The following is a 19625-nucleotide window of genomic DNA, read 5'->3' on the forward strand; positions in this document are numbered from 1 at the left end:
AGAAAGTATGCCAAGTCTGTGCAGCTGTGTTGTGTTATATATAATAATTGATCATCATATATCTGTTTCAGATTTTAAATCTTATTGAACAAAGCAAGTTAGATGCAGTTTATGGTATACTGCTGATCCATGGTTTGTCCTTAGTGTAGCAATGATGCGGTGTATCTAGCAGCTACGTTTGTTTCTATGGCAGCAGATCTCTTGCCATGTCTCTCTACAGGTTTTTTCTTTATAACAACAGACCATTTATACAGTCTAATACTGCTTAGTGGCACACAACTGCTACTGCCCAACTCACCATCCTTGCTAAAAATCCACTCTGTGAGCTTGACCTGGCAATATCCTCTTCTCACAAGTTCTGAAGTATTTTAGTTGTGTTAGTTCCATGTCCAGTGTTGAATTAACTATTCGTCTTCCTTGTAATTTTCCAAATCTTTAATCCTGAATCTCATAAAGTATTCATGTAGCTTTTGTATCACTTCACAGATTAAAACATACTCTCATCAGTCCCTTTGCTTTCTTCCCTGCCCCCTCCCAATGACAAGAGCACATTTTGTATCTTAACTATGGAGGAAATTAATTGTTTTAATTCATTTAATTAATTGTTGTGACCCTGTATTCAATTATTTGATGAATAATTGAAGAGGGATTAAGAAAGCACTGATTGTACTAATCATCTGCCTACTCTGCTTGATAAACATCATGTACAAATTTACAAATGATGATTTTGTGCTTTGCTAAGTGGTACTTAATCTTCCAGTTTGGAAAGCACCTTAAACTTTCTCCTGACTCATTGTTAGAACTTCCTCCTGGCTCATTTTCTTTTCTTGTGTAAGGGTGGGGTTTTTTTGCTAGCTTGTATCTGAATTCTTCTACTTGCATCATAAAAAAGGTTAGTGAAAGAAGGACTCTTTCATAAATCTCCTTAAAATGATAGCCTTTTAAGAAACCTTTTCCTATGGTCTGCCTTGGTTTAGCAGATTAGATCAGTCTGCAGTCTGTTAGGCATACAGAGCTCACAGCATTTTTGTTTTGTATAACCAAGCAGAACATGATATATAAAGTCTTAGCTGTCCTGATCATTTAAACCACATGCTTCTCTTCCATTTTTCTGCTCATTATTAAAGGGTGGAAACCTCATTGTCTCTGGTAGTAAACCAAGGCATTAATTTGGCATCAGACACATGGTAGTTCTTGCAAAACTAAAACCTAGAATTGGCCAAAGCCTACAACTATTCCCCTGCCAGGTTGGCACACTCTGTGTTGTGAAATAGGGGGTGCTGGAAACACTTCTGTGAAAACTCTCTTCCCTGATAAGAGTGAAGATAATTGTCTCAGACTATACAGAAAGATAAGTACCAGAGGAGACTGCAACTGATACTGTGCAGAGGATTTAGCTAATACTTCTTTTGGTCCTGGGAACAGATTTTCAGCCCCTGGTGATGCTCTGCTAAAAGAAATGTACACCTGGCACTCTGCTAAGTATCCACACCTCTTCTGGTCTAAAGCAAACAAGTTCCAGGGTGACTAGCCCTCAGTGCGAATTATGTAGCTCAGACAATGAACATCACATGAATATGTATATGAAAAAACACCAAGAGGATGCATACTGAAGATTTTGATAAACATAGGCTATACTAACTATAAAAACATTATAGCTAGTTTTAGGGAAAATTCAAACATGGCTATTGTTTACAAAGTGTTGATTATATTGTCATATACTTTACAGGTAAAGCTGTTGCTCCCAATTGTGTGATGTTAGTCTCTTAGCAGAGCTAGTTTTCTGGCCCTAGTACATTGTAGTAACAGACATTGTAATCAAGCTCAGTTTGAAGCAGGAAAAGAAATAGGGAAAGAATCAAATTGTGTTGATCACATTGCACCCAGATATGCTCCAGTCTCCTTTGAATGATTTGGTGAGAGCAGAGCTTTCCCTTATGCATCATTTAGTAGCTGCAGAGACTTCACAGATCCACAAATCCCTATGACTCTCATTTATCTCTGAGCATCACTGGAAGAGTAATACAGTTGGAAAAATCTGAATGACAGTTGGCCTTTGAAGGTAGGGAGATTTTTCTGGGGGCGGGGAAGGGGAGGAGAAAAAAAGAAAAAAAATTTTTTTCCTCTTTTTTTTTTTTCTTCTCAAACATAAGAGGTGCTTTCTAGGTCTGAAGAGGCTTGCTTGAGTTCTGGATGATTCCTCATCTTATCTCTTGTTTTTTAGCAGGGCTATGCTGGTAAAGCCATGGAATGTCAAGTTTCCTATTATCCTTTATGGCAAACCACTGGAGGAACAGATTTCTTCCATGGGAGGTATAACCAAATGATGTCTTTATGCATATTTGAAATGCCTGAAGAGATTACTGCAGGCAAAGCAGGAAAATTTTAGAGGGAGTATTTGTAGCCTTGCCACAATTTGTTCCTTGATTTAAATTATGTTTAGCTTTCTCTTTCTAAAGCCTGGCTTGAGTACATTAACTTTGTGTTATGTGTGCGTGTGTATGCACATGTGCAGATGGAGTTCCCTTACTTTCATTTTGAATGTGCAGTATGGAGACACTTGTTAGTTTTGTCCAATGTTTGATACAGTCTGTGCTATAAGGTTTGTGAAGAGATTTTATTCACAATTTTATGAACCAGGTTTGTAATGCCTTTAAAAAGTTCCTGCCAAATTAGCTGTGCACTGTTCTGTCATACAAAAGGTCTTCATAAATCTATAGCAACCTGATTATGGTACAATCTTGTCTTATGTGGCTTCTTATATCAAGACATCTGAAGGTATTTTAAAATTGAGCACAGAATAGATTTAAATTTCAGTTTAATCACTCATACCTTTGAAAACTCCTTTGCGTGATTAGATACAGTCATCAATCTGGATCACAGTGAGCTCTCTTAATTTAGTGACAGTGTTGCTGTAGCCAGAATGGTCTAAGAGAATAAGATGAGGTTTGTCAGTAGAGGTAGTTTCTCATCTTAGATTGAGTTTTATAATATAACCTCTACATCAAAGGTATCCTTCGCAGGGGGACTTCATTTTTAGCCTAACTTTAGATGTTTAAAATGTGCCTTTTAAAATGTTTGAACTAATTGTCTAGGCCCCTTTGTAGTCCATGGAAGGGGCCATTCCCAGAGGAGAAGTCATCAGATTTGTAGTAGATGTCAACTTTCAGCACAGTCATATCCTAGCAGCAACTGTTTTACTCTCTTGCACTCCTTCCCAGGGTCTCTCTGAGCCATACCTGGCCATGGCTGCCTGTAGCTTTCCCAAGCTACCAGTACGTGTCCTAGAGGGTGGGACATCATAACCTTGGTCCCCAGCCCTCACCCTTCACACAGCCTCATTCAAGGCAGTTGTCTGCTGGGGCAGGTAACGGGCTGCCACACCAGCATCTGCTCCTGGCCAAAGGAGAGGCCTCTCCTGAAACTGCCTGCTCATGCAGTGGGGTCAGGACATTCTCCAGTCCCAGCCACAACCGGGAGCTCCCTCAGTCACCACAGAGGGAGCAGCATCATAACTGTATGTACACTTCCCTTTCTCTGAGAGACAACATACTGTTTTTCAATTCTCTTTTGCCCAAGGGCCCCTGTCTTAAATTGTCATGAAAGTCCTGGGACAGAGATTGCCAAGTGACCCAGATCTGCACCACAGCATGGGGTAACAACAGTCAACCCCAGCATGCCTTCGCTGGGAGCGTGGCACATGTATGACGTTGTACCACTGAGCAGTGCAGTGCCTGGCTGGAGCCACCAGTGCCATCAGCAGCCCAGTCCCTCCACCACCCCAGCCGAGGCAGGTCACCTGCTAGAAGGACACGCAGCTACAAGGTGGCAGCCTGCACAAAGGCCCAGGCACACGTGGGAAAGCTTCTTGGTGTCCATTTGCTTTGCTGCCATGTATTGCAGGGGCCGTGCTAGTCCCTGTGGTCCTTATTATGCCATTGGCAATGTCCATGCATGCCTCAGCTACAGTAGTGTCTTCCATCCCAGGCACTTAGGGCCCTGCTGTTGTCCTGTTTCAGGGTGTTTCAGGACAGCCTTGGAGACTGCATTTGCTGTTACACACCTTGTGCGGCTTCTAGATAAAACAGTGTTTTTGACAGCATGCTGCTACGTGTCTGTTGCCAGCAAAGGGTGTATGTCAGCTGATGACTCCTGCATCCTCACTTCTTCCCCTGGAGAGAGCCCTTCCTCTCAGGTTTGCTCCCGACATCTGCCCTGATCTTGTTTACAAATCCAAGGTGGGCCTCACCGTGTCTGGCGGCTCTACCCAACACTAGCAAGGTGGTTTAGAGGCATTAGGGGTTTAGCAATGCAGCTGGTCCTGCAGAATGATCTAGCAGACATGTCCTCACATGGCCTAAAGTTCCCAATTCACTTGCTTCCTTTTTTTGTAAAGTGTTTTTTGGATAGACAAGCTTGTCTGGACACTGTTCCTCATAACTTCTTACAACTATGCAAGGTTTTCAGGTTTCCCACTGATGACCACTTTTACGTGTCATGAGATACGTAATATTGAAAAATAATCCCGGGGGAATGAGACTTTGTTTCACCACAGAGATGACTGAACATCAATGAGGAATTTTATCTTTATTTTCATGATGTTAGCACAATAAACTCACACAGTAGCATTGATCTGTACTTATTTAACAAAATACATTTATAGCAATTTACAAATTTTTTTCCATTTGAAAACATTGCATAACATTTTATTAAACACAATACTTTATATAGAGAATTCTCATTTAAAAACATATTTTATTTTTTAGTATTTTCTTTTCTCAGTAAAGCACAGCCTAACAAAGAAATTCGTGCCTGTTAGCAAGTAAGAAAATCAGAACGCTAAGAAGATGTCACCTGTCAATTTATTTGATTAATTTTAAATTAAGGTATCAGTGGAATGTAAACAAAGAGTAATTTTTACAAAAGGCTCCTTATCAAATATACATGCAGAGGTCTGAGTTCCAATGTATATATTATTACATTTCTGCTCTCTAATGTAATATAATTTGATAAGCCATTATTAAAAAGAGTAGCCTTTGGCACTTTGAGTAAAAAAGAATATATCAATATTTATGTAAAGAACACAATTTCAATGATTACACAAGAGCTTTAAAATCTTTTGTTAAGAAATAGGAAACCTTAGGAAAAATATCACACTGCACTTGAAATAGTGCAGCAAGTTTTAGAGTAATAAAAGCAACACATATGCCAATATATATCTGACTAAAACCAAGGAATAAAGAACAAACACTCCCACCAGGAATCCTGCTGTTTCCAATACAGCTAAATTGCCAGAGGGAACATTTTCTAATCTTTGCTTTATTGCCATTATTCTCCATTTCAATTTCCCATTATTTCCAGGTTCATCTACTTATGTTCTTTTCCCCTGCACTTACAAACTAACAAATGATTGCATTTTATTTCCCTGCATTGATAGGCCAACAGTGATTGTATCTTGCCCATTCCTTTAAAGCTAATCTCGCCTGCTTTATCACGTACCTAGACTAAACTAAATCCAAAGTGTTTTGTTTGTGACAATCCACGTGTTTGTAATTCCTAGGAATCTTGTACAAAATTTGATATTAAATACCAAGGACTAAAGATTCATCCTTTTAAAAAGAAAAAAACAAATCCTGACTTGTAAATACTAGAGTCTGAGAACATATTTCTAAAAAATGACTCTTGTTTTTTTTTCCCCTGGCATCTATGATTATTTTTCCCAGCTAATGTGCCTTAAACTGTGTCTTCAACATACTGTGCCTTTAACATACACAATATGCTGCAACCCTACTGGTTAGCTTCTTACATGTAACCTGCAGAATACTTCCTCCCAATCACCAAATGTATGATGGGGTTGTCTTCTATTACTAGCAGGAAAAGTGCCGTCATTTCCTCTAAGGACCAACACCTTTCCACAGCACTGTGTGACGGGCACGTGAGGGAAGCATTGCTTGACAGGGTTGGGTGACAGCACTCAGCTAAGCCTGGAGCACCTGTATAACTGGGAAGGTATATAAAGCTTTCCATTGGCTCTGAATCCCTTCTTCTATACAGATTAGCAAACACCATCTGCATACTTCTGAAATTACTTAGGATTGGGGGTGGGTTTGGGATTTTGTTTTGGTTTTGAGGCTTTTTTGTGGGTTGTGGAGGTTTGGGCTTGGGTTTTTTGTTTTGGTTTGTTTGGGGTTTTTTTGGTCTGTGTGTGTTGTGCTATTTATCTTCTTGGGATGGGATGATTCTTTCTTCTACCTCCTACTTGGCTGGGGTAGGGTGGGCTTTTCCTCATAGTTCTGTGGGGTAGGGTCTGTAGACAGGTTCTATGTAGTATGTATCTGGTTCTCTGATACCCTACATCAGAAGAGGACTTAGAGCAAAACACTCCTCTCAAGAAGCCAGAGAACAGACCTGATCTGCTACTACTTATTCTGTGAGGGACTGCTAAGCCATTCCCTCCCCCTCCTAGCAGGGGAGCTGGGAGGTGTCTGATTGTAGTTCTATTTCAGGTGGAAATAATGTAGAAGAGAATGAGGAGCTGCACTGGGCGAACACTGCCTGTGGCTTCCTTCATCATTTAAGTTATTTAAGTCAGAGCCAATTGTAATGAGCCATTTCTTCTAGCATGCCTGGGACATGCTATGCTTATTCCTTTCAGAGCTTATCCTTTCAACAATTTTTGGCAATGGAGATTTTTAGCAGGCAAGTTCTTTCATTATATCCAAAGCTCAATTTACTAAAATAATCCATGTTCTCTCAGGTGCAGAGACCCTCCATATTCTTAAGTGGCAGTGGTGGGGAAAAAAAAAATGCTTAAGAAGGCTCTGGAGGGTGTCACAAGGGAGGTGAACAGTAGTAGTGGCACAATGCAACACTCATTCAGTGATTCTGCAATACCGAGGCATTCCATTTTTAAAGCGAAGCATAAATCCCCTAAATGATGGTGATTGGGGTGAAACTTGTGATTGTTCTTGTGGCATACTAAGCAAGTGAGGTGAATGACTGCTTCTGAGTGTGAGCTAGGATATTAATTACTGTCTCCTTGGAAGCCGGTCAGGAAAGTGGCCATTTATTTTTATTTACTTAGGGTTCATCTTTCACATTTGCACATCTTGCAGTTATTGGTGTCCTGCATTATACGATTAAAAACTAATAGAAAAATGGAAGGGTTGCTGAAGGACAGGATAAGAGGTTTAAAAATGTAAAATGTGAATTACTTGTAGTACTTTAAAAGACCCCTTAAAAAACATAATTTAAAGCAATTCTACAAGTTAGCCCACTAAGAAGCAGCCTCTTCATTAGTAGCACCTGTTCTTAAACAAAAGTTGAGCAGTAGCAGCAAAACTATTCAAAATAGATAGTTATTCCATTCTAATAGAATGGCACCCACACATTTTTTGTTGCAGTAGACATCTTAAAGAACTACACAAAACCTTTGCAATCTTTGAATGTGACAGATCCACTATAACAAAGCTGTAAATATTTTCTACACTAAATGAATGCAGCCAGCATCATCATAGTATTAGCAATATTACTTTTAAAGTAACTGCACATCAATATGTCATGTGTTTGTAGAATCTAATAAGTATGCAATTTTTCAAAACATGTAAAGTTATCAGCACCATCCTGTAGTAAAGATTTGGTGCAAATTCTGCAAAGGTGAATATATACCACTGATACAGCCTTTGCTGTGAAAAATTCAGTCGATTTTGGACACAAATATAAATAAAAAAGTTGACACATTCAGGAAATAAAGTGTCTGTGTTCAAGACCATTGTTTTGATTGACATCATCACCCCCTCAGATAAATGATTTGAGTCTGAAGAAACGAGTTGCATGAAAATGTTTCACATTAGTTAGGTTCTGGCATTGTGCTTTTCCCCCCACCACATGCTTTCCACAGGCTCATGCACATTGCACATCAGCAGTGTTCAACAACATTTGGGCTGCTGGTCAATAATTTGGCACATCAAAGCTCAAAACAAAGAGAGCAGAACCTGTGTCAAGATGTGTTTACTTTGTGGTGGTACGGACCAGCTGATATGTCTCCTCTCAGTCCTTGTATGCTCGTGTGGGGGATGTGCCTTTATAGAAGATGTTTCTGGTGTTCTCTGGACTGCTCCCTCTCTCAGGGATTAAAATGATGTTGCCTTTTCTTCGAAGTGTTGAGTCCCGGCTAGAAGAAATGGACAGAGTCTCTGAGCCAATCTCACTTCCCTCCACTGGTGTGACTCTTATCGTAGTGATTCCATGATGGTGATGCTCACTGTTGTCTATGTTGCTCCTTTTCCTGTCACCTGAACCATAACTGTCTTTTAAGGAGTCACAGCTCTCAGAGTCCCTGTTAAGATCATTTAGCTCATATGTCTGACGAAGGGTGACTTTTTCAGGACCTTTCCATTTCCATGACCCACTTCCTTCACCTTCTGATGGCATCTGAATTACAGGTCTGTTATTTTCTGGATGGGCCTCAACTCTGACAATGCTACTTGGCTCATGGTCTGTCAAGGTTTTATATCTGATGGCTCCTGTACAGGTGACTGTGCTTCCCTCTGAACTCTTTGGACTGCCCTGAAGCACTCCTTGCTGCTTAGACATGGCTATTACTTGCATGATTCTTGGCTGGCTGTTGCTTCTACATGCAACACTCTTCTCAGCAGCTTTCAGCCATTTAGCTCTAGCTGAGCTAGTTTTGGGCGATGTGTTCACATTCTCCTGAGTCTCTTCAGGAATATGTACTAGCTGGGATGAGCCAGGACGTGACTGAATAGAGACCCTTGGCCCTCCAGAAAGACCTGAGTTGTTACAACCTGGTACACTGCCAGGTTGAATTTTCAGGTATTGGCTAGTTGGGCCATGATGATCACCATTTACACCCACTCTGGAGGGTTCTGAACTTGACCTCATTTCAATAGCCCTTGGTGGTGACTGGCCAGATTCAGTCTCTATTACTTGCAGTGACAACTTTCGACTTTCATTCTTGTTCTTCCACTGGGAAAGCAGCTGTTTGGAACGGGCAGAATCCATTGATGCATGTATTGTTGCATTTCGTCTTGCTGGATCTTCCAAGGATGGTGTGTTGACTCTTGGCAAAGTGTTGCTGAAAGTAACCATATTTTCCTTTCCCATTGGGCTTCGTGGTGTTATTATTTCTACATCAGCATTTGCTCTCTTGATATTGGTTAGAGACCCTGAATCTCTGTGGTTTCTATTCAGGATACCTTCTGTACGGTGAGAGACAATGCCATCACTGCTGCTACCATTTTTGCCTGGCAGGATTCTGTTAGCATCTTGACTGAGGTCTGTCAAAGACCTTAGAGGTTCTCTGTGAAAATTTGGGTGAAACACATTCTCGTCACTTGGTAAGAAATTCCCCACAGCATACAGGCCCTGATATTTGAACAGAAGCATCAGCAATCAGTTATGGAAAAAAGAGACATTTTAAGGTATTTTAATTATATTCTTCTGCCTTTAAATAAATATTGAGTGATAGAATTAGTCCAGCTTAACTGACAAGGTATGCTCACTTTCCTTTCCTCACCAGTATATCCTTACTCCAAATTCTGTCCTCAGTCTGGTACATCTAGATATGTATGCAGTAGGCTCAGTAGGACAACTAGGGCACATAGTTCATGGCAATAGATAGTTGAGGAAAAGATTTAGCCTCCTTCAGTTTTCTTCATTTTATAAAGCAACAGATACAGCTGAAGAAAGAACGTTTTGTTATGTAAATAACAAAGTAAATGTTTGCAGTCTTCTAGGCAAAGCTATTGTACAGCTACACTACTGTCTGCTCTGATTTACTGAATCTTGATACAGCTTGAGTTGTTCTCTGCTCTGTGATTCTGCCCTTTCTACTGCATAATAACCGTGTAATACAATATCTACATGATAGAACAATTTATCAATTTTAAATCCATTGCTTTCCAAGCTGTGCAGAACTGTAACAAGATTTAGTCATACAACATCTTCTTATTCAGCACTCACTATAAAATGCTTTCATTTTAAAAAGACTCTACTGAAAGAGAATATTCCATGAAAGGATCAAATGCCTGACTCAATCACTTAGGTTACTTGTTCTTTACACTCCTTTCAGAGTTATTTGTAGTTTCACATGATTTCCCCTCCCCTTCCTCTTATTGGTGTGTAGTTTTCAGGGCAGATTTACTGACTACGGGATATCCAGGACAATGTACTCTCTGATGTATGTTGGCATGCAACAGTATATGGAGAAGACCTAACAAGAGCATACTTGTTTGTGGATTTCAAACATGGGAAAAACGGCTCCATTTATGAGAGTCTACAACAGCTTAATCATTTGAAATAATATTCTCAACAGAGTGCCTTTCTGCTCACAGTGCTATCATAGAAACTGACTTTAGTAGCTCATGGGGTTTCTATTATCTACCCTGGTTGCTTATTCTTCTGCCACTGTGAAAGCCATTTTCCCCCCAGTCACCTTTGTAGACTCTTTGCATGTACCTTAGATTATCTTATCACAGAAAAAAGGGGGATAGGATATGACCTTATTTTAGTATTATACTAAAATTCATCATTGACTTCTTGGGGTCAAAAACATCCCACTGGCTGTTAAGATTCTTCTGTACACCTGCCCATACTGGAGCAAAAATGTTGTCAGTAGAAGTTGCTGACTGCTCACAGGCACCTGGGTTGACACTGTGCTGAACAGCTAGGGCAGCAGCAGTCATGTTGGAGGCATACTGAGAGCAGCAAGCAAAAGCAAATGGTGGATGAGCTTTCTACTGACAGACACAAACAGGCCTATCCTACTACTCCCTTACAGGACCATTCTGAGGTGCTCCACCTGTTTCAGCCAAGTACAGAGGAAAAGCATAGGAATAACCTGGCTTGGGCATCCTATTTCCCCTGCATAATTTCCCGAAGAGCTCCAAAAAATCATAAGGGTGTAATATTGCCTTTGATTTCTTGTAGGTTCAGCAATTTACTCAGCTGAGTTGCTGCATATTAATTCAACCATTTTTTTGAGATCATAAAACTAACATTGGCAATATAAACTCAGGCTGGCAACAAATATCAATTAATCCAATATTTTTCTTTTGTTATACTTGTAAATGTGAAGTAGAAAAGATGAGTATCTTTAAGTATTTAATGAAGCACATAATGTCAGAGCTGTTTCTGTATACAGTGCTAGATCATTATATACCACTTTATGCACTGTTATGGCATTTTAAATTGAAATACATATTTGCTTTTTCCTGTTTATTTTTAAAGTGATTACCCCTAACATCATCATCTTCAACACATTTTGACTATATTTTTAATTATGGCATATGACCATGATGAAAAGTTTTCATAAAAAATACCAGTACTCTTATTGCAGCCCTTTCAGTTTTATTTGCTAAAACTTAACTACATGAGTATTATATTTACCAAATAAAGAGCAATTCCTCCTCCTATGAGAAAGCCACAGTAAACATCAACTGGATGATTCTTATACTGGGTGATACGAGTCAGACCACATATAATTCCACAGATGATAAAAGCAAAGACCAAGAGTGGTTTCAGAAGTTTTGAGGAGTCTGTTAACGTAGAATTGAAGTACATCTTGAAAAAAAGAAAGAAATGAAGAAGCAGTTGAAGAAACTTAAATTTACCTAAGAGGATATTAATTTCTCACATTCAATGTTTCTTTCACACATAGATCACTATTACACAGTAATATTGCAAATGATAACTTTGATTTTATTTTGCAGCCCTGTTAAAATTTGCTCACTTACTGTAGGAAGATCTGAAATCACAAGGAATGGATTTCCAGAAATAGGCAGTGTTGCTTATTGACATCAATTAGGATAAGGATTTTATGCCTAAATACTGTTCACAGTCAGAACCTAAATGTTCTGTAAATGTGACTAAGGAGCCACCGCTTCTGAAATACAGAAGCCAGATGTCATGCCAGATGAAAGCAATAACCTGTTCTAACAAAAGCTACTACCAGATGCTTTAGAGAGCCATTTCTCAACTGGGGGCCATGATGTCAGGGAGGTCACAAAAATTAAGTGGAGGTGGTTCATCAGTATTATTCCAGATTTTGGCCTTTCCCTGGGCAGAATAAATAGTGGCAAGCTCCCAGTACACACACAATTCCATTATCTAATTTGATTAAGTGGTTGTTATTGTTGTTGTTTTCCTCTGATTTTTACAACATGTGTGATGGAATCACTTTTTTTTTTCTTTTTTTTTTTATTATTTAAACTTCAATTTGAGTGGTCACTCATGCAAACAGTGTAGCCCATACTGAAGAAATGTCATTGGTCAGATGTAGAAAATCAGCTGTGATTGCTGCAGCATGTCCTACAATTCCCTGCTAGTTACTGATGGTTTTTATTCACTTGCATTGCAGTAGCGCCTTGGAGGCCTCTGGGAGTGATTGTCCCAGTTCATCCATGCTGCACTTCTATGGAGGTCAAATGAAACTACATCACATAAATGTTTGTTCCTTAATGCCTGAAGTTTAAAAGCAGTGAGTCAAGTAAAGATGGCAATAAAGAAAAGGCAGAACATATAAAGGTTAATTGGAATGGTAAGTTAAAATATCACCCTGTAAGACAGATAAGCACTGCATTTTATATGTGAATAATATGAGGCATCAAATATACTTTAACATTACACTTTTTGTTGCTTCTTAACAAAGGATGTGAAGCAGTTGAATCTTTTCTGTATTCTTAATAGAGCTGGTTTTATTTCAGCTGTTAGTAGTTTTATTTTGCTTTCAAACTAGGAGGATAAAAACTTTTATCTATCCAGGATATCCAGGCAAGACATCACTTTACAATATACAGCAAATGACTTTCTGACTTTTGTCTTGTATAAATGAAAATGAACAGAGTTGGTTACTCACCGAAATGTACACTGCTGCAAAGGCTGCCAAGGTGGCATGTTGAGAAGGGAATGACTTTCTGCCAAGGAAGGACACTCAAATTATGCTTCTCAGTTCAAATACAGTGTGCTAGTGTTCACTTGAAAAAAACACTGGGTGGTACAATCATTTTCAGCTTACACTTCCTAAGCAATATATGATCTATCAGAAACATTTAATTTCTAAATTTCTTTTCTATAAGCTGGAGAAAGGACCAATGTTAATGAAATTCTCTGTTTTGAAGTAAATATTTAGCATGAAATTCTTTTTGTGTACTAAGAGAACAGTAGGAATGAGCTAAAGACAATGCTTGATTGAGAGAAATACCTATGAATTTATTTCAATAAATAAATTTCCATAATAACTTTTCAGTAAGTACCTAATTATACAACTCATTTAATGCATGAACCTTGATCTTTTGATTATTCTCACTGACTTCACTTGGACTCTTTTCAAAGTAAGGACTCATACACTTCGATAATCAGGCCCTAACTTCAGCAACCAAATTAATCATGTTTGTGCCCCTGCTTTGCTGCTCTAATAATGGGGGGATGACAGGGTGACATTCTTCTCAGAGAGGCAAACTACATCTTTATTTGCTATGTCTTCAGGTTTATTTTTTAAATTTCAGCACTTTATTACACGATAGGAGTGAATGGAGCCCAAGAACATGGAGAGGGCATTTTAAGAGTTACTGGGCCCCTTCCAGAAGCCCAGAATAAGAGGGTAAATGAAAATACGTCCAAACTGTGTGAGGCAGTAGGGAATATCAGGTCTATTCTTGAAATTGCTGAGGGCCTTCTGCTCCTATTCAAAACCTGGGGACTTGAGTGATGTGTACTGGGTCTTGAGTCAGAAACTACATATATGAAAATTAAAAGTGACAGCTTAGCTTCTACTTCTCTGACCAAGAAAAGGAGGTGTTGTGTAAGTTGGAGCCACACAGAACTATCATGAGACCCTCTAACATTTTAATGTTATTCTTCTTATAGACCCATTTCAGTCCTCTAAAACAACAACAAAAAAGTGATGGGAACATGAAGGAGAGATTTTTATACAATAGAGGGGAAAACTTAGCTGGGGCTGGATTCAGTAACACCTCTTTTATGGCGGACATCTAGTTCGTAGCTTGTAGAAGCCCTAAAAAACTTTGATGACCTCTGAGCTCTAAGAGCGAGTAAGATGCAGTGAAGATGTATAACAGTTTATATCTGAACATTTATCTCCTTAAAATGGCATGGACATGTAATGTGCTGGCTGTCTTGGTGAAGAAGGGTATGTCTATCTTCCAGCCACTTTCACCTGAGAAAGCTCAGCTTAGGATAAAAACTTGAACAATCATTCAGCTTCGCAGATGGGTCTTGCTGCCCTAACTGGGCTCCAAGTATAGCCATTTTCCTAGCAGCACCTGAGTTAGCTAGTTTAAAATAGCAAAGACTGAAACATAGTCCTTTACCTTTAGACAAAGACGTTTTTCTGCAAAGCAGCAGAGTCTAAATTATTTCTAAATTTCTTTCCTATGCAGTTTGCCTTGTCTGCTCTAAATAATTCATTGGCAATTAAATGTGTCATGTAGTTCAGTGTGAATGCCACACTGCTGACCTGAATTTGAGCCCATGGCTCCAGCAGGTTCATGACTGGCCATGATGAAATCAGCATGATTCCTTTTTCATTTGTAAAGACAGACCTAAATTATTATTATTATTCTTTTTTTTCCTCCTTCCCCCCTCCCCCCCGAACAAACCTTTCACAAAGAGTATCTGTGAGGAACAAGTTCAGGGTTGAGGACAGGAGGATGAAGACATGAAAAAAAAGTAAATGTTTATATTGGCTAATCAACTCCTTTACCCTGTGCAGCTTTTAGTGGAAGCATTAATCTACTTACCGTCTCTGTGGAGCTAATGTGTAGATTTGATTCTATGAACTTTAGTACAACTCAGAACTTAACCTTAATTTGATGGCATTTTTGTAGTATATAAGGTGTGTCACTATGCTACAGTCAATTTTCTCTTTATTCTTTTTTCTGTTCATATGCTTTCAGGGCAAGCACAGCATGTTACAGACTACATGCACTCTGTGTACTCTCTAGAGGTGACACTGCTTTTGTTCCTCTATTTTTTATCTTTTAATCTAAAATTAAAATAATTCAAGCTAAAAATATGTAGCCTTTTTGTATGGCTCTGTGTTGAAAAGGTGAACAAAGGTCTCAAAGAAAACATGTCCTGAACTCAGATGACTGTGTATCATTCTAAATGCTCATGCATGAGGATGTGTAGAGGGGGAATAACAATGAGAAAGAGTCATGCTGAGAGAGAGAGTCATACTGAGTCAGAACATCAGAAATTACAGAGGATAGAGAACTCACTGGAGATCTGAATAGAAATTACTGAAAAGGCTCTTTGAGGATAAATAGACAAAAAGATGGACAAAGGAAACCACTGGATATTTGGGGATGTTGCACAAAATTACTTCATATAATCAGCTGGATAATTATGTGTGTTCTTCTCTGTACTTTTCATAGAGGAGTCTAGAGGCAAATTTCTGGAACCAAAGTTTCTGGGAAGTACAAATAAAAAATGAAGGCCATTAGCAATCCCAGAAGAACAAGTCTTTTACAAGCTGAAATTATTGAAGTCAAATTAACCTCCTGGGCTGGAGAAGTTATACCATAACTCCTATAGTAGATGACTGAAGGAAGTATTGAACCAGTAGCAAGTGCTGATCATTTTGGTGAAGTTGAGACAGGCGTAAGAAAGCAACAGTTTAATAAAGGAAAAATGCAGTAAAATTGAATTAAGGAGAAACTGAGGGTGGTGCCAGAATATTATAGATCACCAAATGTATCCTCTATGATGGGAATCAATTTGAGATATCAATATATGATCATCTACCTAAAGAAACAGAAACACACAAAACCTGATTGGTTAGTCTTAATATGTTACAACTAATTTCACTGTTTTTTGGAAGTGATGATATTTAAACTTAGGAGTGATCAGAGTTTTTGGAATGGCTACAGGCAGTCAATTCAGAGCAGTAGGCGTCATATTTGAGATGAAAATGAAATGAATGAGATGTAATCATTAATATTTTTCTGCCTGCTCATGTGTAAAGCTACACCGATTTCCCTGGGACACCATGTAGGTGCAACACACTGCTTGCAAACGTCAGGCTTCAGTGGCAGTGTCCTAGTAACAGCAAATGGTTATGGGAAAAGAGACAGGGAGGCGAAGGCTGATGTAGTAATTCTGGTTATGCCTTTCACCAAAATTATTGTCACCAAATTATTTGGGCCAAACAGAGCTACAATCCTTCATTCCAGCTCTGGATCATGCCCACATATATAAATTGAAAAGATATGGCAAATTAATCAATGCTAATTATGAGTCTTAGCCCACTAGACATATTTAAGACCAAATACATCAAATAATTGAGGGTTTTAAACATCAGTAAAATTGGTTTCTCCCAGTGAAAGGGGACAGATTATGACATTTGCTGGAAGATACTTACAAAGTGAGTGATTTCATGATTCCCAAATGTGTCAACCATTGAAGTAAACGGAAAGCAAACAAACTGGGGGAGAAGTGCCTTAATACATAGACAGAACATTTTAATAATATCCATGTGACAAAAATGTAATGCCATGAGGCATAAAGTTAAAACAGAAGCTAGCATCTGGGGCTGTATACAGAACACGAAAGGAGTGCAAAGCTTTAGTGAAGTGGATGTGACAGAAGTAACACAGCTTCATGTCTGCTAATCAGGTACACAGAGAAATTATGCAGCTGAGTCAGAGACAGAAATTGTAGTCATTTCAAGCATTCTATAATTTTGCTGTAACTTTTTTGGAGAGCAGGAGATTTTAAAAAGGCACCAAAATTTTGAAGGACTGCAAAACATTCAAATATTCAATGACTAACAGGCAATAAAGGTTAACCTGGTGTGGAAAAGATATGGAAGACTACTATTGTAGTCAGTGAAGAGCTTCACGATTTCTCAGTAGTGTAGTGCTTATATTTAGGTCACTTCATACTAATGAAGTCCTTGAACTAACGAGTAGCAGATGTATTTGAACAGTACATCTTATTGACTTATACCTTCAGATTCCATGTTTAAATCTATGACCTGTCATCAGTAATTGAATTATCACTATTTTATCACATCAAGCGTGTTTAAAGTAAGATATATAGTCTGGTTTATATCTCAACTGATATGCATGTCCAAAACCTGCTATTATAAACAATATTAATTTCTCTCCTGGCTATCTAAGTAGGGAAGCTAAAGACTAAATTATCAGGGAGGATAAACCACCAGTTAGAAATACCATGAAAGAAAAGGCATGTATTTGGGAACACAGAGATTTGCACTGTTGTGGCCTTTCCCCTAATAAAGGGATTTTTTTCAATGCTGTCAATGTAAAAAATTTGATCAACTAGAGAAATAGAAAACAAATAAAATCCTCCCACAAATCCCCAAACCAAGCCTCACAAACTAAGACCAAAATGCCAGAACAGTAATGTATGTTAGTCAGAGGCCTCAGATAAAGTACTTGGGTGACTTCTTCCCCTGCCTGTTATGGGGTACTTACCCAGGTCCCACTGGGAAAAGAAGTAGAAGCTATACATATTAGTAATTGTATAGGAAATTGAAAATAACTAGCTACTAACGACTGTGCTTTGGAATCTGAGAAAGTCTTCCAAAGCCCACTGTTGGCTTAATATCTGTGAGAGACTGAAAGAGTTAATGTCTCAAACATTGTGGTGGGGCAAGTTCTGCTTAAAGACAAACCCTGCACAGCAAGGAACCAAGCTGAAAAGCCCATCAGCTCAGACATCAGCAACAGGAGGGGGAGGGCATGCTGGAGGGTGCGCAGCTCCCTGTTCTGATACAAAGATGAAACAATGGCCACGTCTGCAGGGAAGGAGAAGTTACTCCCCAAACGACCCCCAAGCCCAAAGGCTCACAAACTGCTCATTAGCCTGACGAGTTCGGGTGCCTGCCTGAAGGAGGGGCAAGGATGATAAAAGGACACAAACTGAAGCCCCAGATGGGCAAGCCCACCAGAACTGGACCCCTCGGCTGACTGAACCAACACTGGACCCAGAACCAGTGAAATCTTTCTCTCTTCCTTTTTCTCTCTCTGTCGTCTTCTCTTTCCTTTTCCATTTTCACAATCCCTACACTTCATCCCTTTAAGACATAAAACTGTTGACCAAGTCTGGGACTAAGAGTGGATCCAACTGCCCCTGGGCCCTTCTCTGACGAGGAGTCTAGAAAGCAAGGGGGTCTGCTCTGAACCTCATGACTCAACGGGAGGGATCTCCTTATTCCCTGAATTGATGTATATGGTTACCCTGGGTTATACAGTTTACAGAAGTAGTCTTATGCCAATTCCTGTTGTGAGAAACCCTGCCACCTACTATTATGCCTCCCCAGTTCAGTTTGCTTTTGTCATGAATAAAATCTTTAACTGATTGTTTGGTGTCGTTTCACCTTAATTTAGCCCAAAGGAATTTTGAATTAAACACAACTCCCTGGTCTATCCAGTCTGGGTCATGACAGTATCTTTCTACAGAAAATTGAACATCACTAAAAAGGCACTTTTGCTCTCACCTTTGTTATAAAAAACTGACAAAATCATTCAGACTTTTATCTAGGAAAAAAATCTTGAAACTGGGACAGAAAATAAAAAATAAAATGAATACTTAAGAATGTACACAATGAAGGATAGAACCAACCTTCCAGCGTTGATAATACTGAGATCAGCTCCTGAGCAAATATCTTCCACAACATATGAATTCTCTGAGCAGGATACATTTAAGGATGTGTAGTTAGGCTTGCAAACAGTCAGGAAATATGGTGCCTGATATCCTGTTGATAGCTGTATAATATCAGTAACGAGAGCAGTAGCACAAAGACCAAACACATGAACACCTAGGAAAGAAATCAGTAGCGCTTGTTAACTTTATTATATGCATAAGTTAGATTAATTCATTGTGACAAAATACATTCAATGGAATTCTGGTCACTTGTGTCATTGGCCTTGAGAGAATTTAACTGAAGAATAAGATGCTTTTTTTTTTAAGAAAACTTATTGCAAAGTTGAATTCTTTAATGTAAAAAATTAAGATTATTTATGCTTGTTTTCTTCCTGTTGATACTTAACATTTCATTTTGATGGCTTGATGTCCTCTAACATCTTTTCATAAAAGTGAACTATGCTGGAGCTGCTTCAATTTGGAAAGGAGTTTTCTGAACTGACTAAAGGACAGCCAACTCTTTGAGGAGAGCATATATGTGCTTATCCAGTCCTTGGACTTGCCCACTGGGATACAGGCTTTTAATAACATGGACAGCTGCCCATTAGATCGCTGCTCTGAGGACCTGTTCTCTTTCTACCACCAGGGACTCATCAGCTGGCAGTGACTTTGGCTACCTTCACACCTCTGATATTTCTTGAGTACCAAGTCCTTGCCATGAGCACAAATATTTAAGTCTTTTTCGTAATTGATCAATGTTTCCGTCTGGTTAACAATGCCAAATTCACAAGGCAGTTGAAGTAAATGCAACTGTTTCACTGGGCATTTTCAACTGCTTTTCCCCTAAAGATTTACTTCTAATTCCCTACTTGTATTCATATAAATAAATTTATTTTTCACCTTAACATTGAAAGAATGCTAAGGTTGTTAAAATATGAAAGAAACTGCAGATTCAGAGTATGAATGAGGAATTA

The 19625-nt window shown here is 38.9% G+C and overlaps 1 protein-coding gene across 2 annotated transcripts in view; it reads right to left on the reverse strand.

Annotated features, from left to right (window-relative positions):
- Positions 1 to 5521: 5521 nt before the first annotated feature.
- The window catches only part of PLPPR4 (phospholipid phosphatase related 4), a 34318-nt gene continuing 20214 nt past the window's right edge, over positions 5522 to 19625 (reverse strand). For both annotated transcript variants that reach the window (XM_075038919.1, XM_075038918.1), the window contains 4 exons: positions 18631 to 18826; positions 12878 to 12935; positions 11410 to 11583; positions 5522 to 9387 (listed from right to left, as the gene is read on the reverse strand). In XM_075038919.1, coding sequence (XP_074895020.1) covers positions 8050 to 9387; positions 11410 to 11583; positions 12878 to 12935; positions 18631 to 18826 — 1766 coding nt within the window. In that variant the 3' untranslated portion in view covers positions 5522 to 8049. The remainder of the gene's footprint in view (positions 9388 to 11409; positions 11584 to 12877; positions 12936 to 18630; positions 18827 to 19625) is intronic.

Source organism: Buteo buteo, chromosome 10 (assembly GCF_964188355.1).
Source record: "Buteo buteo chromosome 10, bButBut1.hap1.1, whole genome shotgun sequence".
Lineage (NCBI taxonomy): Eukaryota > Metazoa > Chordata > Aves > Accipitriformes > Accipitridae > Buteo > Buteo buteo.